A 26635-nucleotide genomic window follows, 5' to 3' on the forward strand; every position below is an offset into this window, starting at 1 on the left:
TACAGCAGGTGTTTAACCCATTCTATTTTGAGCTGCAGAACATTTAAAGGGATAGACAGCAGCTATAAACTGTATTATTAAGTGATTAAAGATGGATACTTTAATGGATCCCCCAACCCCCCCCCCAACCTGGCAAACCTTGAAATCAACAGATTTATTCCATTTAAAAATTTTTCTTTTGATATGAATGTCATTAATTGCATGGAAAGCTACTGCATGCTAGCTATTTGGTCCATTTCAATTACTGCAAGGCTTATAACAAAGATGCTAGCAGTCATTTACCTCTGGAAAGAAGGTTCTAAGAACAAAGTGTTTGTAGTCAAGGAAGGGAATTGTTCCAAAACTATCAACCACATCTGATTTTTCCACCTGTAGTTCAACAAATCCTGCAACAAAGAAAGATCTCCTGGAGTGCTATTTTTTATAATATAGCATTATCTTAATTGCAGCTTTCAATATGATTCTGGAAAGTAGCTATCAAAGACAGTTCTCTCTGTATACATTATCTCTGTGGCCAAGCTGTGTGGTTGAGGGATTTTTTTTTTTTTTTTGGTTTCTTTTTCACTTTTTTGGTGGGATGTGCAACAGTGATTGTGCATACTTTTCAATGTTTTTCTTGCATCGAACTGTTGCACGGGATGACACGAGCAAAGAGCAGCTGCCTCAGGCTGGTATTGTAATGGGGTGGAACTCCGTACTCTTGCCGCTTGTGCCTGTGGGGGAGGGGGCGACTCAGGCAGCGCCGTGTCAGCATGTGGTTGCTAAAAGGCCAGTAATCCCAGCACGGGCAAATGGAGTGAGCAGCCAGCAGTCACACTGGGCACTGTGTGCTAGTCCATTGCCGCACGCCGGCACAGGGCCGACTCAGCTACTCCCTGCCTCCAAAACCCCTGCAGTACTCCAAGAGTGAAACCACAACGGATTCTGTACTTTAGAAACAACACAGAGATGGCACCTTAGGGGTGAATACTTTTATTCCGGCACAAGCTTTTGAGGCCTGCAGCTCAGTTCATCATATGCATGGAGTGTGATTAAGAGCTTCAAGTATATCTGCAGCGTGTCCTGTGGGAAGCAAGCACTTCATGCAACTGGTGAAGTCCATGAAAGCTTACGCTGGGATCAATTTGTTTATCTTTAAGGTGTCACAAGACTCCTTATTGTTTCAGCTGCAATAGACTAACCCAGCAACTCCTCTGAAAATCTAAGGGAAAGGACTGCATGGAAAGCACAACACAGAAATGCAGACTGCACAAACTCTCAGGTGCTAATCCTTCCCCCGAAAGCAAATCTAAAGAAACCTACCATAACGTATTTCTTTACGAAGTTCACATTCCAATAGTTCCAGGTGTTCACTCAGTTTTCGATGTAACTGTTTTGATTTTCTTTGGGTCACAAAAATGGCAACTGAGAGAAAGTCAATACTGAATGAATACAGAAATATGAACAAGCTATACACATTTATTCACTCTATTTAGCAAAAAAGAGTGAGCAAGAGATAATATGATTCTACAATACTTTGAAAACAGCCATGTCCCAAACAAACCAAGCTTCCTTCTGACATAAAATATATTTGCAATCTCCATGTTAAAAAAAATCTTTTAACTGAAGATGTTTAAGAAGACTGAAAAAGTTGAGAAACAGGAAAGGGCTTATAGTTCAGCAGAAGCCACCACCAACACCCACTGTTGGGCAAGCTGAATATGAAGTTTCACTCCTTCCTGGAACTTCCCCTTCTCAGCACTGCCACCTTGAAATCTGCTCCAGAAGTTTCCCCCACTCAAGAGCAGATGTGTGCAGGCGACTGCAGAAGAAGCAGAAGATTCACTCCATTGGCAGACAGACAATTGGGGATTATTCCCTAAATTCTGAATGCAGAAAATGCCAGCTTCAATCTCTGCCAGTTTCAGTTAAAAAGAATCACAGACAGCAGGGCCAAGAAACAGCTTAGCCTTGAAGAGGTTTTTTCCATTAGAGCAGACCTGGGTGGCCAACAAGAAGTGTACTGCCGCTGGCCACTTTCATAATTAGGGAGCTGTTCTCCCACAGCACAGCCACCAAATTGCAGCTGCAGAATTGTAAGCAAGAATCACAGCAGTTTTACAAAGAAAAATAATGTGTGAGGACCGTGTGCCTTTTTTGCAAGGAGGATTATGCTTGCAGAAACATGATTCTGTTTGAACCAAGGGTGCACGCTCCTGCTGCAGACCTTGATTCCCTGCAAAATTGCTGTGACCTTTGCTGCTGCAGCAAAAGGAAAAAAGGCACAAAATGCAGTAGCAAATTTGGCAACTGCAGGTGTTGGGTGGGCCTCTCTTGTGAGTTTTGAGGGGCAATGCCTTGCCTAGCCTAGAGGAGACAGTACAAAGGCAGGTGGACCAAGAGTCTGATCCAGCATTCTATTCTTCAGTTATGAAAAGGCCCAGGGGAAGTTTCCTGAACTAGAAACCCCACACAGTTGGATGAAAGGGAGCTTATTTGATGGTGGTGGTGGACAGCCATTGTCCAGGCAGCACTGAGTGACTAGTCCTGCCGCACTGACCACGATCACAGATGCATGTGCTATTTTAACAAATGACAAGCTACAGACAAGGACATTCTTACTTACTTGCAATTACTACAGGGATTAACAAAAGAACATACAGAAATGTATAGTTGAGTGTTTCAGTTGGAACCTCATGCAGAAATTTTCCCACGTTGACCTGGAGAATTAAAAAAAAATAGCAAGAAAAATGTTAGATTACCTCGACAAAGATGGCAAATTATGAGCAATCCATAAACAAACCTGTTTGTGAAAATAAAAGGAAATGGCACAAAGTTGCATCACTATGCTGTTTATTTTATTTGGTTTATATTTTAACGGTTGCATCGTCATAAACCACCCCAGAATCTATTCCAATGAGGAGCCACGTAAAAACATTTAGGGTGAGCAAGAGATGGAAAGCACTCCAGGGTGCTGTGCCCAGCAGGCTTTGTTGCCTCTGCAGGAAGTCTTAATTCACTAGTCAGCCTCACATTAATAGATAGAACAGAGACAAGATCCTTTTCAACATACTCGTACACTGGATTAAATCCAGACAAACAGTAAGTCTGACTAATTAGTCTCACATCTACAATTGCAGATTTAGGTTTAGAGTATTGATATTGCCCATACAATCCCACATATCCTTCTTATTTTATTATACATTTAATAGAAATTCACATGAACTTAATATTTATTTATTTGTTCCTAACCCACATTTTTTCTGAAAAGGACCCATACTCTCAATCTGAACCTGTGAGGAAACTAAGTCTGTGAGTCACTTACTGGCTCAAATACAGCCAGTGAGCTTCATAGTCAACTGAGGGCTACAAACTCTTGCATGCCAGTCCAACATCCTAATCACCGGTGCTGCAAATTATATTGTCAAGTTGTTAAGCTTGTATTTCTGTTAGCATTGTCTTACCTTTGATTTAATTTCAGATTTTACGTCCTGAAACTTCGATCAAGTTGTTAGCGGCCTGCTGATCTGATTTGTGATTAAAAGTATGTTGCAAGAACTAAGAAGTGGGCACAGACTTAAAACCTATAGTGCTACAAAGAGCAATCTATCATGCCCACAGAACTTCCTTGGCAAACCAAAGTCTGCTATCACAAAGCAATTACATTCTGAGAGCCAGCGTGGTGTAGTGGTTAAGAGCATGGGACTGGGACTCAGAGGATCTGGGTTCTAGTCCCCGCTCAGCCATGGAGCCAAATGGGTGTCTTTGGGCCAGTCACAGACTCTCAGCCCAGCCTACCTCACAGGATTGTTGTTGTGGGGATAAGATGGAGGAGGAGAATGATGTAAGCCTTGAGCCCTTTGTAGGAAAAAAGCAGGATACAAATCAAGAAATAAATAAATAAATATGAAAATAAACTTGGCCCATCATTACAGAATGAGCTCAAGCTCACAGTCTTCCCCTCCATGCTTCTGGAAGACCACATAGCACAGCTCTTACACTATTGTTTGTGTGTATGTTTTGTTTTTAACTAAGCACTGTTTGGTGTTGTGTCCAAATCTGGGCAAACTACAGTTAGGTATAACAATGATTTTTTTGAAACAAGCCAACAAGCAAACAAAGATTTGGCTTACTGACTTGTTTCAGTAAGCCATGGGTAGGGCAAACTGCAGTTTGACTAGTTTGGACATAATGCTACACAGCACTTTTTCAAAAATGGAAGCAATAGCTTCTGATCTCCTTCTTGTGACCACACCACAGGAAACAGGGAGCATGCAAGCCTGAGGCTCAGCAAAGCGTGATTATGAAATCATGGTTTACAGTCACATCTCTGAAGCAACCATAATCTCAGAGACTATTTCCTTGGTCCAAGAAGTGGCTGTCTACACATTATACAGGGGAAGTAGAGGGTGGTCTATGATTTCTTCATGTGATCCCAGAGTAGCCCACAGAACTGGGGACAGACTTTTTATCTACCTGAATATAATGCTATAGACTTCCAGCAATACTATCTAATACCTGTCACATGCAGAATTTGGAAAAATCACAACTATGAACAATGTTTAAAATATGCAACTTCAAAGCCATGTTCATGATCAATTAATATAAAAACTCTTGCATACATTATCCATAAAAAATTTACTCACATAAACTTTCACACTGGATGTATCTATCTTAGAGGTCTTTTTTCGTTTGGTTCTGCAGTGTATAATGCTATGATCTTTAGTGTTTAAAATATCTTGGACAGTGAATGTTAGATTTTCCCGTTCCTTGCTATCCATGTAAGACAGGAAAACTTCAATCTCACTTCTTGTAATATTTAAGTTGTCATTTTGTTTCTGGAAAAAAACAACAACTTAGAATAATGCAAGAAACATGCAAAAATGCAAACAATCTGAATATTTAAGACAATGTAGGTATGTTTTTAAATTAAAAAAAAAAATACTCACATGTATTTTTAACTCCAGCTCTGGGTCTAAATCAAGTGTCAGTTCATAATGAATAAACTGAGGATCAGGATCATATTGAAGTGTAATGCAAGGAAAATGTTTCCCTTCAACATTTAGGACAATGTTAGCCATTTTAGTTCCTTTCTCAGACGTCAAAGCTGGTGTAGTAAATTTACATTCATCACCAGATCTGTGGCATGTAAATTGCTAAGAAGTAAAAGGCAAGTACTGAAACAATTACAAAGCATGACAAGGTTTAGACAACAGGTGTTACTAAAATATAGACAATAGAACTTCGGCTTTGAATCAGTACACACTGAGGCAGTTTAAATTTCACAAACATCAGAAGTATTTAACTTGCTTATTTTAGACAACAGCACTTCAAAAACATGCATGCTGGACTATGTAAAATACTTGCAAATGTAAAATACTTACTCCTGCAAGTAAGTGCTTCAGACATTTCAACAGTTCTGAGACCTGGTACCTCTCTTGAGGTGCAAGAAAATTCTCCCTAGCCAAAGTAGCTCTCAACAACTTTTTCCTCAGACTGGATATTCCTAGGACATCCACAGAGCATCCAAGAGAGGACTTGAAGGTTCCTGCCTGCTTCGTATGGTAGAAACAGGGTTTCTATGGCAGGAAATGTAAAAGCTCTTACTTAGAACACTTTCTTTGTTTCCTAGTTAATGTTTTCCTGAAATAGTTCTAGGGTAGAGCATGGGATGGCAGGGATGCAGCCACATGTCAAGCCAAATCATCCTACTAATGAGCTATGGTGCATTACTCTATGGACAACCCTTGGCGTGCCCAACAGACAATGGGCCTCACCATGGGTTGTTGCCCCCTACCTCCTCTTGGATCATCCTGTGGGTTTTCCAGGAGACACAACAGCAGGAACAACTTGTCTGGCTGTGATTGCAAGCTGCTTTTGGTTCACTGTATCCTCCCCCCCCCCCCGCCCTTACCTTGTTTTTCTCACGAGATTCCAAACTGTGGTTTGACAGTTGACTTTTGTGGTGTGTGTTTTGACAGCCAGTGACAGCCCTTTCAAAATGCCCAGGCTGTACCTTGCAAACCTATTATCTTTTAAGACCACCCCCATGGCAGTATATGCACACATTAATTTTTATATTTGTTTTTCATTCCCTTACACACTCCAAAATCAGTAGACTTGCCTGGTTGATGTCCAGGAAGGTATGTAATGGCAAAAGACAACCGATCCCAGTCCTGGATATTAAACTAGAATGACTCAAAATAGTCATCCCCCCACCCCCTGGTTTGCTTTGACAGCTGTCAAAAGATAAAATGACAAGCAAAACCAGAAGCACTGCAAAGAGGAAGTTGTGGTATTTCCACCCACTGTGTTACGTTTTTCAACCCTACCCCCACCCCCCACTTTAAAAGGAACTATCAAAACTATAAAAACCCTGTTCCTTTTTAAAAGTTAAAAAAGGGTTCCTCTCCCCCCGCCCCCTGCCCATAGGGACCAACGGATTCATGCCAGCATGCGTCCCCATTAAAAAAAATCTTTAAAAGAAAATGGAGTTTCATTCACTAGCTGTCAAAATTCTGATTCCTTTAAATGGGGTAGCTCACACTTCTGCCATGTTCCTAAGTACCAAGAGCCTCAAAAACAAATGGAAAGGGGAAAGCACCCTTATTGATACACATTTGAAAATATTTGCACTTTGAAGCGACTGTCAAAATGAGGCTTTCAAAAGCTAGCTGTTAGCCAGAGATCACAGTCTCTGGGAAAAAGAAAGGGCAAAGGGAAAAATGCCCCATCAATGTAGGGAAGACATAAAACATTAACTTCCTTTTCAGACAATTCCACTATTGATTGGGTATTTCTGGGACATCTTTCACTGGCAAGATTTTTTGCCCCTTTTCCCAAGCAACTTGTTCACTCCTTGGCCAATGACAGGAAGGGCTGCCTGGGTTCAGACAAGATGACAACCCACTGCTTCTGACTTAACCCCTAAACAAACAACAGGCCATCAACATGGCTTATAACCTAAAAATAAGCCATTCTGGGGAAAATGGTCAGCATTCTCACTACGCATGCACTGACCATGGCTTACAAGCCCTAGTGCATTGTCATGTCAGGCAAACCCAGTCAGTGAATAGTATGTTTAAGAGGCAGTTCTGTGTGTGTGTTTCCACCCCATCAGATACCCAATACAGCCTTTGTGCACCCTTGCCCTAGTGGTAGAAGTACCAAAGGTAACATTTACTAGTGGTTGCACAAGCACTAGCAGAAAACCTAGCATAAGTAATGCAAGCAACACCTCCTACAATGAATGAGTTGTCACACTGCTTGTATAGGTGGACTTGATTTTGGATACTGGATCTGATAAAGATAAAATAGGGTTTCTGGAACTGGGCTAAACTTTGCACTAGCCCAATTATATCACTGGACCATTGATATTACAGAGCATAACAATTAGGAAAATTCACAAAAATGAAAGTTATCTGTTTGCTTTCTATGGTATTTTGCAGAACTACTTAATTATGAATGGTTTGCACTATAAGAGTTGTAAAAACCTTGCCTGTCTGCTAATTAAGATGAAAAGAATCCCTTACCTTTGGTTTGTCTTACAATTTTGTGCTGCTTAATGGGAGATTTGTGCAAAAATGATTATAATATTATAACCACAGAGGTTATAATACTTACTGTCAAGATTTGGCCAGATTCATCCAAAATAATCACTGTATCTGTGATATTCAGATATTTCCCACGTATGGTGATGTTGCGACCTCCACTGAAAAATTGAAAAAGGATGGAAAGGAATTACCATATTTGACTTATTTTTCTATTTATTTGTATTTAAAACATGTCTAGACTGCCTCTGGACAGAACCCTTCCCAAGATGGCTTGCAACATTAAACTTATGTAGTTAAATTTAATATATTAAGTTGGAAAACATTCATAAAATAGACACCAGCAATAAAAGCTTAAATTTGGAATTTATCTTCCAATAAAAATACATGCTACTTCTAAAGGCATTTGCAGCACCATAAATCTAATATTCCTAGTTTTCTCAAGGTATAAATGCAAAACAAGTTTATTCATAAGTTGCTGAAATATTTCAGATTAGAGGAACTGGCTTGTGAAATGACTATGTGGTTTGTAGTATGCGTTTGTAGTCAGACAGAGACAATCAGGGAAGCAGCTAACATACTACTTTTTTGATGTGGAATATACTCATAGTTATTATGCTGGTGTTTTTTTACGAGTTGACACACAGAGCGCCACACACTCAAATAGGACGCAGTGCACCTTTTACAGTCAACAGATGCACAGCATTTGCCCCACTCAACTGTTCGATGCAATCGCAACTGACACAGCAGGGGAGGCCAAGTTAGTGAAGCTCACATGAGGGCCTCTTTCTAGAAACAAGGGTTTCTACTCATTTGGGGCTTCCCCGAGAAAGCATTAAATCTCCCAGTGCAACCTCTGCAACTGAACTGGTGAAATCCATCAGTTGCAGAAGGTAATCAGTGAAGCAGAAACCAATCAGTTGGAGTGTAAGCTCTGTACTGGACCCTGCCCTGATCACCCTCCCCTCCCCTCCCCTCCCTCTCGCTTAGCTTGAATCCTGGGAGCTGGCTCCTGCTACTCCTATGAACTGCTCTGGGAAACAATTAACTGTCTGAAAATGGCATAAAGCAGTTTATTCATATACATTATATTCGTTTGCACGTTTATTCAGAAGCTCCTCTGATTTCAGTGGGATTTACCCACAAGTGAGTGTGCCTTTGATTGGACCCTTATCCCACACTATGAAGAGTAACAGAATCGCTAAGAGTTTTGCATCCAGAAATAAAGTGTTGGGAAGGTTCTCAGCATTCTCACAGATGACTATTTTCATATTTTGGCAAGCATACAAGGGATTATTTATCTGTGATCTCAAAAGTACTAATGACTTGCTAATAATGAGCTAAAATGTTATATTTTACATATATTTATGATTCCTTTCTACACTTAGTGCTGATATTTACATAGTGTCATTTTTAGTCACTAGCTGTGAACTTGTCTTCCTTATACAGTGGAGTCAACCTTCATGCTTACAGATGCATGAAACTACTTTAGTATAAGTGTTTAGTTCCAGTAATGAAAGTCCTGATACAAGGTTACTGAAAAGCAACAAGGTTACCCAAAAGCAACATGTTACAAATTAACTAAAAGGAACTAATTGCTACCACAAACCACACATTTATTGTTGTATCTGCTCCAGTTTGGCAGCTTGTTTGCTTGGAAAGGATGGCTGCCAATTTAGTCTCCTATTTAGTTGCAAGTTAAATAACAACACTGCTGATTTCTTTTCATCATATGCTTCATCATGGGAACCAACAAGAAAGATTAGAAGCAATAACAAAACACAACAATACCAAATAATTAACAATGCAAAACAAAGTAATATGCATAACTTATTGCTATAGTAAATACATTTTAAAATCACAGCTAAAACCAAGGAACTGTGGAATATAACACCGAATAAAAGATATGCCACAAAGAAGACTCAGAGAGAGGGGGCTGACTAAGTGGGGGAGTATTCCGAAACTATGTCACTGGCACAGAACATTTCTCTTTCACACTCAACCAGGGCTCTCTTGGAACAGTACCAAGAGCAAAGACAGATCAGATCAGCTCTTGAAGCCTGAAATGATCTGGCCTATAATGGTAAAGGATGTAAGGATGCCAATAAAATTGCTTGATTTTGCTGAACTAAGCTGATCTTTAACATATTCCTTGAAGGACAGCCTCCTTCCACATGCCTTGTCCGTCCTTTAAGGAGAGTACCTTCATTTGCTGTTGCCGTCAGAAGCACAACTGGCACCAACATGTGACAAGACTTTCTCGGCTGTAGCCCCACGTGAACCTCCCTCCATGATCTCATCTCCCAGGAGGTAAAAATTATCTTCCTCTTTAGCTGGGTTTCACAAGCAAGATAAGACATTCCTTTTTATACAAGCATGTGACCTTACAGCTTTTGGTTTGCTAATGTGCTTTAATTATTGTTGTTTCCACAGTTTTTATTTTATTTTATAAGCTGATTTGACTGACACTGCTTCGGGAGGAGAAAAAAGAGTAAAAATGGCTTCAATAAAAATATTAATAAAACATTTATAGACAAAATGCCACTGTTTGATAAAATTCAAAATACTGAAACAATTAAAGTTGCTATTGTTGTTATTCAGAGATTACCTTTTCCAGGAGATATTTGGAAGGATCTCAAAACATTCTGGGAAAGAGACGTAATGTACTGTCTTAGAGGATGAACACTGAAACCCTTCTTCTTTTATGCATACGCTCTTGACTTCTTTGTGACTCGGTGGTAAACAAAATTTCATGTGCGTGTGATTTAGAATCTCAGTGACAGATATCCTAAAGGAAGAATAATACCTCTTAAATCAAAATGTAGAATTTTGTCTCAAGAGCTTCACTGCTATTTTTTATTTAAAAGCAATTTGTGAATCAGAAGAAGAGCTTCACAGTAGAAGAGCTTCACAGTAGACGAGACAAGCAGAAATGGCATAAGAGCTTAGCCCAACGCTAGTTTATAGATTCAAAAACCATGATTCACGAAGGCTAGAATGTTCTAAACTGGGTCTATTAAACCCAAAATTAACACGACTTGGGCTTAAGAGAACCTCACTCAGACCTCAGGTTGTTAAAATTTGCTGGTTGAGAAAGCAAATGAAAGCATTTCAAAAACTGAATGTGCATTCCATTCTGCTTTGCTTTTAAACTTAATTTACAATATGAGTAATTCAAGAATTGGCTTAAGAGGCACCTCAGTACTGCCAGTGAAGACACAAAATTAGCAAGTCTCCCTTCCACTGAAGAACAGAACAATGTGACATAGTTCCTTTTTCAGTATAAAAGGCAGGAGCTCTCATTATGCCTCTGGAACTTTTCAAGGATCACTAACATTTTATCTCAGGTAAATAACCATGAGACAGTAACATCAGCACTGTGCAATCTTGGAAGCATTCAAGAAAATCATCTAAAATCTGGCTTGATCCAACAAATCTCTTTTGAAAGAAAACTGCAGCTCTTGAAGCAAAGGTAAAGTGTCAGATCTAACAGCAATTCACATTTTGCTAATATCTGTTAGGTCTAATATCTGAACTACACTCTTCCAAAGACATTACATTCAAGTGAAGAGCAGGAATACATTGTGATTAATCCTATTCCCAATTATTTTTGAAGTTAGACTTTGAAACTAGTATAACAGGCAACTGTAGCAGAACCAGATACTAGCAACAGGACAGTATGAATAAACAAGGTTCAATCAAACAGTTGGAAGATGCTAACTTGTCTGGTCACTTCCCTAAATATGCTTCTAATTTAGTAACTGTGTAATACAGGTATAAATAATAGTTTATACCATAACAATAATAGTTTTATTTGGACTCACACATCAGGTTTGCAGCTACTGGTTCCAGTTATCTCCATCAAAATGTTTGATCCTGTAAAGTTTTCTCCTATGACTAGCACTCCACTTTTGCCTAATGGTGATATCCATGCTGGTTCAATGGAAGTAATGCTCATGGGCTATTGGAAACAAAATAAAACCAGATTAAAATATTTAGGCAATAGAATTATGTAAAGTAGAATTTAGCATTTCTGAACACTAACCTCTTTAAAGTCATCTGCACTACAGGTTACAGAAGCACAGTAAGCCTGTACTCTATGATTGCCTTTGTTTTCCAGTTGCTTCAAGATTGAAATAGAAAAATTGAAGACAATGAAAAGCCCAAATCTATACAGTCCGTGACCTGCAAATCATGGTTTGAAAGTCAGCCTTGGAAACCTTGAATTCCTCTATGCTGTCCCCACTTCTTTGAATCATGATTTAGCATTACACATATTCCATCATTAATCATGGAGAATGCTAATTATGGTTCCTGTCTCATTCAAGATCTGACACATATTTAAGTTAAGGGAACATATATAATGAAAAACCTGTAACAGAGGCAGACAAAAGTCTGACTAGATGGAATCCTAGTCAGACACAGGACATAGGTGCATACTCGTGAGGTTAACTCCTGATAGAGAAACTATAGTTTGGAGGAAACAAACATTAACCCTGCACTGGTGCTGTTTATCTAAAGCACAATAATGATTTGGGATCTAAAATGCATTAAGATAAACACACTATTTTATGTATCTTGTGTTTCAATGCAGTGCAATCATTAGTAGTATTTTTCTTGCCCTAAGTAAATTTGTAGGGCGGTCCTGACACAACCAATAATGCTACCCAAATTATTTCAGAGTTGAGTTCTTTTTCTTTGCTAACTGTATCCACACAATGCTTTTATTGCTCTGCATTGCTTTTCTCTCAGTGGACCTTTGGTGGCAGAAGTCCACCACCAAAGGTCTCCAACAGGGTACTCACAGGGAGATGGACCACCACTACTCTGCCAACCCAGCTCCCACCCTGGACCTGGGTCAGCTGTTTCCCTACCATTAACCACAATGGGAAGGAGAGAAGTAAAAAGAGTGTGTGTGTGTTGTTGACATACTTAAGTTTGGTTTCAGTGGATTGAGCCTAAGTATGACTAAGTCTGGATCCAACCCAATGCTTTCCATGGATGCAAACTCATGCCCACCATCACTCACTGGAATGAAACAACATCCCCCCCCCCCAAAAAAAAAAATTCCACAAGATAACATGTGACTATTTTCCATATAAATGATAGTTCCAGTTAATGTTAATAAACTGCTTGAGCTTTCTTTTTAATTATGCAGTAAATTTACAAATAATGAGTTTGGTTCTTCACTTCATACATTTTTAAAACCAGTTAGCTTTATTATGTGTTCCAAAAGTGCTAAGCTACAACAGCTGATGCCTGTTATATTTTATTTCAGGAGTTGTTGCTGAAGAGGAAGCTAGAATTATCAGTAGCAAACATATCTGACAAGTGTCTACTGACACACACCACACAAACATCACACTTAAGTAAAACCTAGTTTTAACAAGTGTTTACAAAACAGGAAATTGGGACAGGTCATCGCAATTTGATGCCCTGAAAACTACATTACTCGTTAAACTCTGAACATAAGGGAAAACAATTCAGTTGAAGGTATCTGAAGGGTGTTCAAGTGTTTGATCTAAGCTTAAGGTTTTCTATTTCTTTATACTCTTTGCACATTTGTTTTATATAACACTAGGATTTTTACACTTTTTCACATATATTCATAAGATTTAAATTCCATCTGACATTGTGCAACTCTTTCATCTACAGTCTTAAGAGTTCTTGTATTTTAAATCCCCCCTCCCCCACTTTTTGAGTACTTTGACTGTCACTAGAATCTCTAAGGAAGTTAACCATGATAGGATACTATCAAACTGCTATATCTTTAATAGCATTCAAGGCTCTTGCTGTTTACACTGTTAATGAAACCGGTTCAAGTTAGAACAAAAATCGAGGCTTACAGGATATTACCACTTCTTGGTATTTTAATTCATACTGCAGTTTTAATAGACTTTGCAACTATAGGATAGCTAAGTATTAGCTATGAACTGCTGAAATCTAAAATTAAATCCAATGTCCAAAGAACCATATGACTGCAACCAGGGAATGCACAAATTTCCCTTGGTCTGTCCCCTTGAAACTTGACATTTCCCCTGCTGCCATTGACTTAGGTAAGAAAAACAGTGCAGAGAAGACAATTTAAGTCAGGGGACAAGGGCACTTTCATGCCTCAGATTGTCTTGGAATAAACTGAATCCTTTCCATTTTCAGAAAATTTGCTTAGATTTGGCAAGTTTGCTTAGATATAGCTTAGAGTACTTGCTCACCTTGGGCATTCGCAAAGTATCAATCCTATTTGAAGCACTGATAATCTTACTACAATCCACCTGAAAAAAATGGATATATTTCTTTACAACAAGATCAGTTAAAATGATCAAATCAATTCAAATTATCATCAAATTTAAAAAATCACATTGAAATAATTTAAGAATACTGTTACAGTCAGCAATTCTTACCTTTCTTTTGCAAGTCCCAGAAGAAGACACTACACATTTATTTTCTCTGTCATTCCAGGTGCAGCCAGCACGGTCACATTCTGAGCATCTAGCAATACAATTAAAAAAAAGTTGGCAATATTTGCAGAGAATGGCAAAGCTCAGACAAGGTCTGCCAGAAAGATAAGAACCTGAAGACTGTGGGTGGAGTATTGTATAACCATTCTAAGTTTTACCCACTTGCAGATCACGAATATTATCATCAACTGGGAAATTAAATTTCTAAACACCCACAGTAAGAATTTGATAAGCAGGAGAACCTCAAAGACACTTCTCTGTCATGGGAAGGCACAATACTTCATAACATATCTGCAGGATCAAGCCAGAGATTCCTGGAATCCAGCATCTGCCTCTCCCAGCTGCCAACCAGATGCCACAAATAAAGGATGAAGGCAAGAGCCCTCCTTTGCCATTGCTCTTGAGCCCCAAGATTCAGTGGCACTGCCTCTAAACATGGACGAACTACTCTCTCCAAGCAATTTCTTTATGCAGTTGTTGCATCAGTTACTGGCAGAAGCAGATGGCTCAATCTCTGATGTAAAAGTCTTATGTTACTCTAGAAAGGTGTGGCAGAATCATGTCACTCTGACCTCTTTGTCATTTAAACTCTTGCCCTCCTGTGATGTCTCATGACACAAAAACATGCGGGCACAGTTCTGTCCTGGAAGTAAGAGATCTGAAGCTCTTCAGATAATGGAAGAAGACTCGCCAGTGACCAACCATCTACTGACTTACTAGTACTTCTATTCTGAAAATACAGCTGTAATGCACAGCATTCTCAACAGAGGTTCCATTCCTCCATTACCAGTGGAAGTGGTTCCGATGCTGCTGCAGAGAGGCAGGCTGCCCTCTTGTGCAGGTTCTGGAAAGGAGCATGAGGCGCTACCTGACACTGGTCCAGCTAAGCCAGTATCTTCAACACTGACTGGCCTCGGCAATCCAAGGCTTTGGGGAGCAGCTTTCCTTGCCCAACCTAGGGATAGTAGGGATCTTACCCAAGCAAGGCATGTGCTCTACCACTATGCTACAGCAAAAAAATAGTGTAAATCCATGTTCCAGAATAATTTTCACAGGCCTAGTGCGGTCATCGATCTGTCTGTCTGTCTGTCTGTCTGTATGCCAAACAGCAACACTACCCATGCATGTATTGCATTTAAGTGTTCATTTCACTGAAGAGTGTGTCCAGCCATGCTGCTTCTAAACAGTATGCAGTCATTGCTTTTATACCACATGCAGAAGTGCACGTGATTTTCCACACTTCAGGAGGCCTCACACTCATCCTATGTAGCATCCGCATTTCTGGGTGTGTATAGTTCCATAGGCAAGCAAATGACAATGTACCGAAGCATTAATTTTTACAAGCATGGGATTCCCCCCACCCCCACATCACTGCTTACATTTTCCCTAAATGTGCTTTTTAAAGTTAATGTTAATACAGATTTTTAAAAATAGGTAAAGACTATTGTAGTGCTATTTTTAAAAAAAATAATTTTAAAAACATGGTCTTAAAATCAGAAATGTACTAGGGTTTTATTTTTTACTTCTACTTTTTACCACGTTTAAATTTGCAGTACAGTGTGCTTTTTCCCATAAGTGCAGTTATGCAAACACTTCTCTTTTTTAACATAGGAGGAAAAATTAATCAGAAATTAAAAGACTTTTTAAAGAAAATGACATATCATGTACCAGCAAGTTTACTGCATGCCTGAATTCACTGCACATATCAAAAGCAAGCCTCAAGAAACACAGGAAGCTGCGCTGCACTGTATCAGATTGTGACCTAGCTGGCTACTGACGGGCTGTTGCTCTTCAGAGTTGCACCCAGGGCTGCTCATGCCCTATATGGAAATGCTAGAGACTGAGTTTAGCACTTTCGGTATGCAAAGCATGTGTTCTGCCATGAAGATACTGCCTGCCCCAATTCAAAAAGACACTAAATAGCACTCGGCACCTGTGGGGATCGACTACTTCTTCTGAAAGAGGTCAAAACGGAGGGAAAAACTAGTAGAACAATTATTTTATTACAATGTCATGTAGATGCCCTGTAAAAAATGAAAACACTAACAATAAAATGCTTTGATAAAAGGCAACTTGCAGAAGTTTTACTAATCTTCACACCCAAAACCCACACCAAAGGCATTGGTAAACATATCTTACATTTTCTGTGATGAGCACGCATTAAATTCAAGTATTTCTGATAAATGCCAAGAATCGGAGCGGAGTAATACTTGAACTGAAAAGAATCAGAAAATATTATTTTAAAAGATTAAGCAAAACATATGTAATTTAGAAACAATTGATTTTAACCTAGAAACAAGATAAAATTAAAAAAAATCTAATAGTAACATCTCTATTTATAACACACAATCTTGCATGCCCAAGACAAGAAAGTCACAAGACAAAACAGGTCCACAGTTTTCTCTTGCTGTAACCACAAAGAGAGGCCAATCTCTTTTTTTCCTCTCTCCACTCACAACCACCCACCAAACTGCAGCACTCCCTAACACACAGCTTCAAAGCTATCTTTATCAAGGTCAATGAGGCATTCTTTGCGGCCAGCATGGTCACTGAGGCTCAAGCCACAGTGTTTCACGGTATATGTTTCTCTGCCATCAGGTTCTGGGAGGAAAACACCCCCCCTTTCCCTCCACATCCTTATCACTCCCTACTCTGTCCATACCCTGTGGAAACTAAAGGCTGCTTTCCTCTAGCATGGGTATAAACAATTTCTGGGAGTGAGGAAGCACACTGTCCCCCACAATCTTTAGCAACAACTGACCCCCACGGAAATTGCTGTTGCTGCTGAAATGGCTGCCACACCTTGTTTGCAAGAAGAATTGTGCTTCTGAATTGCACAAATCTCCTTGCAAAACCACAGTAACTTTTGTGCCATAGAAAATTCAGAAGCTGGAGCGCAGGGCTCACCAAAAGAGCCCCAGAGGGATGCATGTTGCTGTCTGTTCTACTAACTGCACAGCCAGGCAGACATAGCCAGCAAGCAACACAGTAGGGAGATGGACAGTTCAATTATAGCTAAATCCAAGGCGCTCAACAACTGACTGAAAAGTTACTCACAAATGCATCTATGCAAGACAGCCAGAGGACTTGAAAGCAAACCCAGAAATCAAATTAAAGGTGGATCTCACTATTAATGTTCCTTGAGAGACAAAGTCTCTTCGTTCATGACACATGCCAAACAGTGCCATAGATTTACTCATAGAATTTTCCATTTATTCATATGGAGAAGAACGTGATACATGCGCACACTGCATAAAATGAGGATGTGACACGCGCAATGCATTTTGGTCTTGCACTAACTTTCTTGTGTTCATCTATCTAAGCTTTCCCACGAATTCACTTTCCTGCTCGTACTGAGACACTGAAAGATGGTTCGTTGTTGTGATGATCAAACCAACTCCATCCAACAAACCATGATTTGCAATAATCTTTCAAACCAGGATAAGACCACAGCCTGAATCTGGTTCATGGATACAGTTTAGATAAACTGTGATTTGGTGTTACATCTGAGCCAAGAAAACAACAAATGAAGAACCCACACAAACCACAGTTATTCTGTATGTCTGGTGACCAAATAATGATTTCATGCTGGTTTGGACATAAAGCTTAAATATGATTGCGTGTGATATGAGGGCCAGTGTGGTGGTTAGAGTGTTGAACAGGGGACCTGGAGTTCCATGTTCTAGTCTCCACTTGGCCAAAGAGCTCACTGGTGACTTAAGCCGGTCACAAACTCTCAGCACAACCTACCTCATGAAGTAGTGAGAATGAAATAAAGCTATAAAAGGTGGAATATAAATGCACTGAGATACTACTGCTAGTAGTAATATTGCATGTACAAGGATAAATTCTCCCCAATCTCTCCTCCTTCAATGCAAATGTGAAGAGATTAGAAGCTCTGTTTTCAGCTACCCACGATGCATTGTTATGTTCAAACCCAAAAAAGAGCTTAATCCTAACTAGTTAAGGAAACAAACCTTTGTAAACAATATTTTGAATTTTGTTTCTCCTGTTTCCCACCCAGACATCCTTTTTGGCTGAAGGGGTAGGATAGAAATCAAACAGATAAATTAAACAAAAATAAACAAACAACTAGGTATGGGGAACTCCCGGCCCATGGGTCAAATAGGGCCCTCAAGGACTTTCTTGTTCAACACATCAAGGTCCTTCCTCAACCTCTCCCGCCTATCCTCATCTCCCAGGCCTCACTTCTTTACCTTTCCTCAGAGCAGAAAAAGAGAAGAGATCAGAGATAAGTTCTTTCAGCACTGTGACAGGTCTCAGATAAACCCTTTTCCCAGCGCTGAAAAGAATAAGGCTCCCACTGCTGGCCATGGAAAATGTCCCTACTTCAGCTGTTCTGCATGGACCAACTAAGAAGATGGGGCTGGGGACTGTGTGTGTGTGTGTGTGTGTGTGTGTGTGTGTGTGTGAGAGAGAGAGAGAGAGAGAGAGAGAGAGAGAGAGAGAGAGAGAGAGAGAGAGAGAGAGAGAGAGAGTGTCTTTGTGGCTGAGGGGGCGGCAGCGGTATGCATCCAAATTACTGTGTGAATGTGAATGATGCATGGCTGTGTGTACATGGCACATTTATCTGTGTGCATGGGTTGTAAGTTTCTGTGTGAAAATAGAAGGGGTACACACCAGCAGTTGATCCACCCACACTGCATAGTGGCCACACTCATTGCTGGCTTGCTGCCCTCAATGTCCCAGACTAGGCCAATTTATGCCACCGCCTTAAATCACAGTTAAGACTAACCACAGTTTGTCTGGGTTCAAACTTAATGATAGACCATGGTTCTAAATAGATGTTAAAGCATGCAATCTGCTCCTCATGGCCACGCCAAAGAAAGAAAAGTAGAGCGTGTGTATCAGAGGTTTCTTCCCATAATGATAACGATAGTTTGTCTGAAGTCTATGATCAAGGCAAACAAAGCTTCCAAATTCAGTCTGAACAAAGCCACAGTCTCCGTTAGTTATTGACTTTCAAGGCTAAGCACAGATGTGTAGTTTTCCGAACTGCCTGACTTCTTCACCTTTAAAATATTTATCCAGCTTGATAACTGTTTAAGTGTGATGTTTTCTTCTTTCCCCAAAACTTCTTCTCCACTTTCAGTTTGTAGAGGAAGTCAGAGTGACAGCAGCATTTCCCAATATGAGCAGCTGCTGGGGCTCCAGAACAGCATCAGAGGGCATGGGAGGAAACCGCTTCCTGCCCACCCTTTCTTACTGCAGATGATCCTGAAGTCTGCAGTATCTCCAAAGGCAGGAATTAAGGGCCTGTGTTTTTCCAAAATATGTAGTTCTGCCCTTCAGGCATAAATTCAGTGAGAAGCAAGAAGCCTTTTTGTCATATCTGAATACCAGGTTTGAATGAAATCCTAGCCATTGCAACTCCAAAGCAAAGGAAGATGCTGCTTCATTTTTCCATTATCCAGAAGCTCACCTGAAGATCTTAGATGCATTTGGTTTTCCACTTAGGAGAAGTAGCAATAGAATTTAGTCAAAACAAGCAGGATAAAATCTAACGAAGTCATTATATTGCAGTACATAATAAAGTATTCCAGTTTAAATGATTTACTAATGGATATGAATCATGTAGAAGTAACTGCACTGACCTTAGAAGGCCCAGTATTGTTAGGCAAAGCAAATGCACCAGCACATTCTACACTGCTAAAAGTACAAGCAGGAAAACAAGAGACAGTGCAAAATACGATACGGCTGAAAAAAGATATGTTTTATTAAGAAATGTATATGCTGTTGTTCAGCTAAGACGTTTTCAGGAATGACTAAAAATAGCTAAGAGGAGGAATAATTATAGTAATCCATGCAAGGAAAGGAAAGGAAAGGAAAACCAGATACCACTACTGAGAAACTAGATGGCCTGACAGATCAGTGTAGAACAAGTTGGTTCTATCTTCTCTATAATTTGTTTAAATTCTGTTACAATTTTATTTTTTGCCATATATCTTTAAGGTAGAAATTCCAAATGTTGAACAGTTCCTGATCAGTGCACACTAATACCACAATAAAGTTCATGGAATTTTTGTCCTTGAAATAACATTTAAGGAAAAAAGAAAGTTGATAACCCTTTCCACATGCAGTCACCAGCATGCACTTAGCTGGCTGGAACTGAAATTCTGATGCAATGTACTTTGTTTGAATGGCACAATAGTAGGATAAGTACTGTGGAACAGCTTGTGTCTATTTGACAATTTCCTGCATCTTCTAAAATTAACTATAGACTGCTGGTTGTGGCTAAACAATCTCTAAAAATTCAATGGCAGAGTTGAGAATGGTGGACCAACTGAAAGTAACTCACTTGAGATTCCAGGATTTGGCACTTGAGATTCCAGTTGACTACCATGGATAGACACAGTCAAATTTTATGCCACTAATTTAGCAATATTCACTACATTTTAGTTTGCAGTCTCTGCTGTGCACAGGTTTTGCAGCTGTTGACCTAGCAGAAGTTTTCTAATAAAAATTACAATAACCTGGGTATGTTTATATAGAATATCAGAAGATATAAGGAACAGAATTGTATCCTCTATTAAATAGTTTTATTAGATATGGGGTGCCATGGGAACATATGAATATATGCAAATACACACACATGCACATTATGATATAAAAACCCAAACACAAATATTTATCAGTGCTGTAATTCAATCCTTTAATTGAATTCAATAAGCATGTGAAGGCCTTGAACTTTTATACAGAAGGAAGGACAGGGAAATATGTCAAGTGTCATAGTTAAAATATTAACAAAATACCTTTATCTATTAGCTCTGTTTTGTTTAGGTGACAGGAGCAGTTTGTATTGTCTGGATTCACTTTCTCACAAAGAGGTTTCTTGGTTGTTGTACTTATTACTTTGCAAGTGGAATTTCCTAAGGAATTACCAACTGCAGTCACAGAAATCTAAAAGAATGTGAAAATTGAGAATGATAATAGGATTTTTAAACTCTAGTAGAAACTCTGAAGAAAAATTGAGAAGAATCAGATAAAAGACTCAGTGCAAATGTTGATAAGCTATGTCAAAACATTCGGGATAAAATGAAATGCAAGTTCAGGATGAGAAAAATTAAAGTTATTTTTCCAACTTCTACCAAGGAGGGCTGGGTAGTAGGAGCCTGCTGAGAGCTGTACAATCCTTTTGGGTAAATCTACACATTTCTATTATAAACATGGCATTCTGATTCCTCATTGCCCCCTCTTCTCCACAGTTTTGTATCATATAGGTAGTGATACATAGCATGTTTTGTGCAAACTAGATTCCTCAGTATGCATTGCTTGAAACTCACTTCAAACCATGCTTTCAATGTCCAGTTTACATGAGTATTAAGCATGGTTTGCATCAGTGTGCAGCACCATGAATGACAAAATAAAAAGGTAGAAGAAAGAATTTCTGATCACAAGATTGGCTCCAAATTGGTAAAGAATACAGTTAAACATTTTCTTAAGCAGGAACCTGAATGGCCTCTTGCTACAGAGGAGAAACCCAGCTTTCCATTACCTTTGCAATGGAAACAATACATTCTCAAGCTCTGCAGTGAACAATGATTTTCTTTTCAGTATTGTTTTGCTCTCATGCTTCAGGCAGACTATTCATTTTGAAAAGATATCTGTATATACATATAACAGATCATTGGCAGTTTTTAAAAACAAAACCTAACCAAAGGTCCTATCTTCCTGTGCATCTTCAGCCTCCTTTCCTGAAACACTGTGAAGCACAGCCTTGCTATACAAGGCCTTCCTAGATGGTGTGCACAAAAACAAGTGAATGTGAATGCTTCAGTTGTTGTGCACAGAATCCCAGCTAGACAATGAAAGACTAAGAAACAAAGGATTGGACAATATGTTTTAGCCAGCAGTGTGGAGCACTGAAAAAACTCAGTAGTTCCAGATCATAAAGCCTCATTTGCAAAAACGATGCAAGATGTATATGCTAATGATAATCTCTTTCTAGTCCACCTGTTAGTCTAATAAAATAAACAATTAAATTCAAGTAAATTATGTATAACATACCTCACCTCTGTCAGGCTTAGATGATGTGTAGATTTTGAGGCATTTATCTGTTCCATGTACTATGCTTGCCCAGTTCTCTGAGTTATTTGTAAAAGAACATTCACCTTTTAAAGTGCAGCTGGAGAAAATCCAAAAACATTTGGCACGGAAATAGGCAAAACATTAATAATTCTCTGCAGAAGTCTGCATTCATTGCATTTCAATAGTCAAACAGTTTGTACATTTCTGCATTGCTTGTTCATTTCTCAAAAGTCTGAGAGATCATGTTTCATATATCTAATCTGCAACACAGATAATTCAAATCTCTTAACATCTATACAATCACTTCTTTTTAATCTGGTGCTTTCATCCTGTCTGCTAGCAATGTAAGTACTACTTAAATAGGAAACCAATTGGACTGATCAAAAATTTTATGGTATGCTTTTTAATGGCTCTAAAACCATAAAAATACACACTTGATTCCATTTTATCATCCTGTGAACCTGAGATCCTAAGAAATTCTAGACAGTTTTGGAGGCTCAGCATTAAGAATACAAGAAGAACCACCTAGATTATCATTGCAATGAGAACCACAAAGGCTAATCACATGCAGCATTTTATTTCCAAAACAAGCTTATAACAACAAGCAGGGCATAATTATGTTGTGTATCTATATATAAACCGCACTTTCTTTGGAAAGTTCAGAGGGGCTTAAGTGGGGCTCTCGGGGTTTTATCCAGGCACTGATCTGGTCCTTGTTCACTTAGCTCCAACAATGCTATATAAGTAGGTGTTCCAGACCACTCCCTGGGCAATAACCCTCCCCTGATGTTTTTCTGCATCAGCAACTGCTTCCACAAGAAAAGTTCCCTGAGCAGACAGATCCCATTTATACCTCATGCCTAATAGCCATTGATGGATTATCCTCCACAGATTTGTTGAATACAGCCTTCCCCAATGGGTTGCCTTCCAAATGTTTTGGGCTACAATTCCCATCAACCTGAACCAGTATGAACAGTGTCAGGGATTGTGGGAGCCAAAGCTCAAAATATCTGGAAGGGTTTAAGTTGGGGAAGGCTAGTCTACTAGGAACACAGGAATCTACCATATATTGAGCTAGACCCTTGGCCACCTGGTTCGGTAGCACTGACACTGCCTTGCAGTAGTTATTCTGTTTCAGGCAGGAGTCCTTAGTTCTGTCTTGAGAAGTCTAGGAAATTCTGCATGCAATGCAAGTGCTCTAACACTGAGCCACTGGTCCCTCTCCTTGAAAGCCATAGGGCCCAATGCTATGATATTGAGACAGACAGAAGTCCCACAACTCCCACCATTCTCCAGCCAAGACATATTCAAGATTCTATTTCCAAGTTAATAACAATCAGGTCATTTTGCGACATCCCATAAGCCAATTTGTGTGAAGTACTTCCTTTCATTTATTCTAAACAAAAGGAATCTATGCAGCTGACAAATAAAGTGCTTGATGGAAAGGAAGTGACTGAGTAATACCAAAGTAGGAAACAATCTATCTTTGGGGAGAAAAAACATACAACATAACTCAGAAGAGAAAGGAATGTGTAAAGGACCTCAAAGACGACTTCAGAGAATAAAAAGCTGGATTCAAAGGGAAGGCAGACCTGTAGGCATTAGGATCCCAAACCTACTGACCCCTACAGATTATATTTAATAAAAAATTTCAACCTAAAAAAAATTCAACCTACAGATTACATTGCATTAATTAATTATTAAGGGCAACTTTACTAAGACCAGAAGTTTCAGGCTCATGGTCCACAGGACATGCTGGGTATACTGGTACTCCAGCAGCCACACAGACAGTACTATCCTGTTGACATAACTCAGTGCAGGATGCCAAGCTTGTTCAAACCTGTCCTAGCCAGCTTGGGCACTACATACTGTACAGAATGCCTTCTCCTTTACAGTCTCTTATGTTTTCTAAGGTCAGGTGATGATGTTGAGTTTCCTCCTGTGCAAGGACTAGTTCAACTTACAACCAGGAGCCAAGGATGTGGGGCACAAGTTGAAAAGGCAAAACAAGATCACTGGCACAGCTACTAGAAAGTTCTTCCACATACATTCCTTTGAAATGGATGGAAACTGTGCACAAGTATAGAAGTGATCTGCTGAGGGCTGATTTACTTTAGACTTGCCCAGGAGTCTAAACAATGAATAATTCACAATGAATTGAGCCCAAGAATTGTGCCTGTAAGTGCAGCCAAAATACTTACACCACTATGCTAATGTGAGCTTGTATTCCCTGTAGCGGTTAATTCCACCCCCCCCCCCCCCAGTGAACACTGAGGGCTGAATGGAGATAACATGGTCTAGGGATCATCATCATGCTGATGACATCGGCCTCTTTCTATTCTTTTCATAGCTCAGCCTTGAAGTCTGCATGCTTATGCAAGACAATGTGATTTGATTGCACAATGGCAAATGGTGTAATTCCCTTCCTTGGCAAGAGGCACCTTAGGGAGAGCTGCTTTGTATCACACAATGTGGCTTTCTTCAGAAATCAGGTAAGAGCACCGCACCGCCACAGGCAATTAAGAATAAAAATTTAATGCAGATGAAGTATTTATTAATGTATACCAACAACCAAAACAAAATACCTTGTCTTCGAATGACACCATCCACAGTGTGGGTCCATCGCAGATAAACAGTCTTTACAGGAAACATGCTTGCTGCAGTTTGCAACCTGTATTCTTCTGATCTAAAAGGCAGAAAACATTCATTTTTGGAAATCGCTAGTCAATGTTTTCAAAAGTTCAAATAATATGAACCCAAGGATAATATACTATAATAGAATATGAACCCATTAGCATGGGAATGAATCGTTACAAACTAACAATAACTAACACTTTTAAAAAGAAGACAGGAAAATTGTATTATGAGCATTTTGTATTCAGGTATGTTACTATGTTATTTAGGATTAGCTTTGTCCTGTTTGTCGAGTTAGGATGATCAGACGTATGGTAATTCAGCGGGGGAAGTGAGTGGGCCTTGAGTCCATCCTGGGCTGGCTGGCAAAGGGCAAGTCTTTTTCCAGAGTTGTTTATGTTGTTCTTCATTCAGACAAAGCAAGATAAAAAGGGCTTTAAAGCTACTATGCATACAGATACCCAGCCAGTCACAACTCTGCTTCTAAACGTACATTTCTAAGAAAGCTTGCTGAATAAGTAGTCCCCCTGAAGTCTGTGGTATTCTTAAAAACCACCAACCTGCTAATTTGGCTTCTGGCCTAGAATGGCTGTAGTCTTTCATAATGATCCAAGAGCAGAGAATGCTAGGGGCAACTGCACTCTATTAATTCTATTAAATCTTTCTACAGCTTTTGACACTCTATACCACAATATGTTCTTGAGAGTAGCATTAAGTATTAGCCGATATTTTAGCCGATATTAGAGATTATCGGCTTATTTTATATTGTATATTTTTTATTCTAATGTATATATTTTAATTTTTATTTATCTAATGGATCTAATTTATTGTTGTAAGCCGCCCTGAGGCTTCGGCGAATGGGGCGGCATAAAAATGTTTTAATAAATAAATAAATAAATAAATTTCTAGGGCAGTATCAAATATTGTTGCAGTGCTCTCATTATTTCTGTTGGACCAACACTTCCTAAAGTAGCTCTGGAAACAAGCAGAAATGGAATGGGACAACCCAACAGAATGCTCTTCTGCCAGCTCCAGTGGCCTGTCCTTATTTCCCTTTACTTCAGGATCTCCTGGGTTCCTGTTACACTGGTGGTGGGTCCCACTAGCTTGTGGGGATCGTTAGATACTGCCCCTGATATGGAGAGCAAGGTTTCTCATTACCCCTCCAAACATTCCTCATAAGGATAAATTCTGTGTCTACTCCAGTTCCATGAACAATGGAGACCTGATTGGAGACAACATGGACTGGCACCCCTCTTTCTCTTCTTTTCATCAGTTCATCCTTGAAGACTTCATGCTCATGCAAGACAATGGGATTCTGTTACACAATGGCAAATGGTATGATAAGAAATCTCCCAAAATACTCAGAACGAATTAACTCACTTTCAGGGTTTAGGGTCTCTGTTTACCAGAAATCAACCCTGCTGATAGTCAAGATACTGTTCTACAGAATAATAGTAAAGACTTCCATCAGGTTTGCTGAACTTCAATTAACCAGGACTTGGCAAGATGAAGTTAGATAGCCAACTCTGGAAGTCACACTTTATTAACTGCTCAAAAGCATTATGTAGTATTTAGCCAACCTCATTATTGGATGGTAGATAGATGTAATCCTCATCAGTAGGGTCAAGTTCAAGTTTGTGAAAAATTGCTGTTTCTTTTGCAATTTCATATAAGATGTCTGGACAATTTGGCTCCATGTTTTCATCAAGAATAACCTAGAATCACATAATGCATAAAGGTAAGCATCACAAGCCTGCATGCAATTATTAAAGAGCCAGCTTCCTAACTCCCTACCCCCACCCATCACCAGCATTTCAATGCTGACATGTTGGGAAGATGCTAGAAAAAGGCTAGCAAACACCACATACAGCCACAGCGTTCAACCCAGGGAAGCACGACAGAGACTGCATGTATCAAACTCGGCTGCCTCCTCTAGTTTCTGTCTTCTGAAGTTAGAAGGAC

The 26635-nt window shown here is 39.5% G+C and overlaps 1 protein-coding gene across 11 annotated transcripts in view; it reads right to left on the minus strand.

Moving 5' to 3' along the window:
* PLXNC1 (plexin C1) overlaps nucleotides 1-26635 on the minus strand; it is a 56421-nt gene that overhangs the window by 17593 nt on the left and 12193 nt on the right. For 6 of the 11 annotated variants that reach the window (XR_006417085.1, XR_006417086.1, XR_006417087.1 and 3 more), the window contains exons 3-17: nucleotides 26254-26388; nucleotides 24622-24722; nucleotides 22016-22133; nucleotides 20761-20908; nucleotides 16127-16202; nucleotides 13931-14018; nucleotides 13742-13801; nucleotides 11354-11490; nucleotides 10138-10317; nucleotides 7603-7690; nucleotides 4929-5135; nucleotides 4626-4817; nucleotides 2606-2699; nucleotides 1303-1404; nucleotides 283-386 (exon numbers count right to left, since the gene is read on the minus strand). Coding sequence is in view for 8 of the 11 variants with exons in the window: in XM_044454931.1 (XP_044310866.1) it covers nucleotides 283-386; nucleotides 1303-1404; nucleotides 2606-2699; nucleotides 4626-4817; nucleotides 4929-5135; nucleotides 7603-7690; nucleotides 10138-10317; nucleotides 11354-11490; nucleotides 13742-13801; nucleotides 13931-14018; nucleotides 16127-16202; nucleotides 20761-20908; nucleotides 22016-22133; nucleotides 24622-24722; nucleotides 26254-26388 (1830 nt within the window). In the remaining 3 variants the exon portion in view is untranslated. Of the gene's footprint in view, nucleotides 1-282; nucleotides 387-1302; nucleotides 1405-2605; nucleotides 2700-4625; nucleotides 4818-4928; nucleotides 5136-7602; nucleotides 7691-10137; nucleotides 10318-11353; nucleotides 11491-11574; nucleotides 12567-13741; nucleotides 13802-13930; nucleotides 14019-14149; nucleotides 14182-14203; nucleotides 15369-16126; nucleotides 16203-20760; nucleotides 20909-22015; nucleotides 22134-24621; nucleotides 24723-26253; nucleotides 26389-26635 lie in introns of those variants that run through there. The other 5 variants (XM_044454932.1, XM_044454936.1, XM_044454937.1 and 2 more) reach the window with 5 other exon arrangements.

The sequence above is a fragment of the Varanus komodoensis genome, unplaced genomic scaffold (genome assembly GCF_004798865.1).
Source record: "Varanus komodoensis strain SLA01 unplaced genomic scaffold, ASM479886v1 scaffold8, whole genome shotgun sequence".
Taxonomy (NCBI): domain Eukaryota; kingdom Metazoa; phylum Chordata; class Lepidosauria; order Squamata; family Varanidae; genus Varanus; species Varanus komodoensis.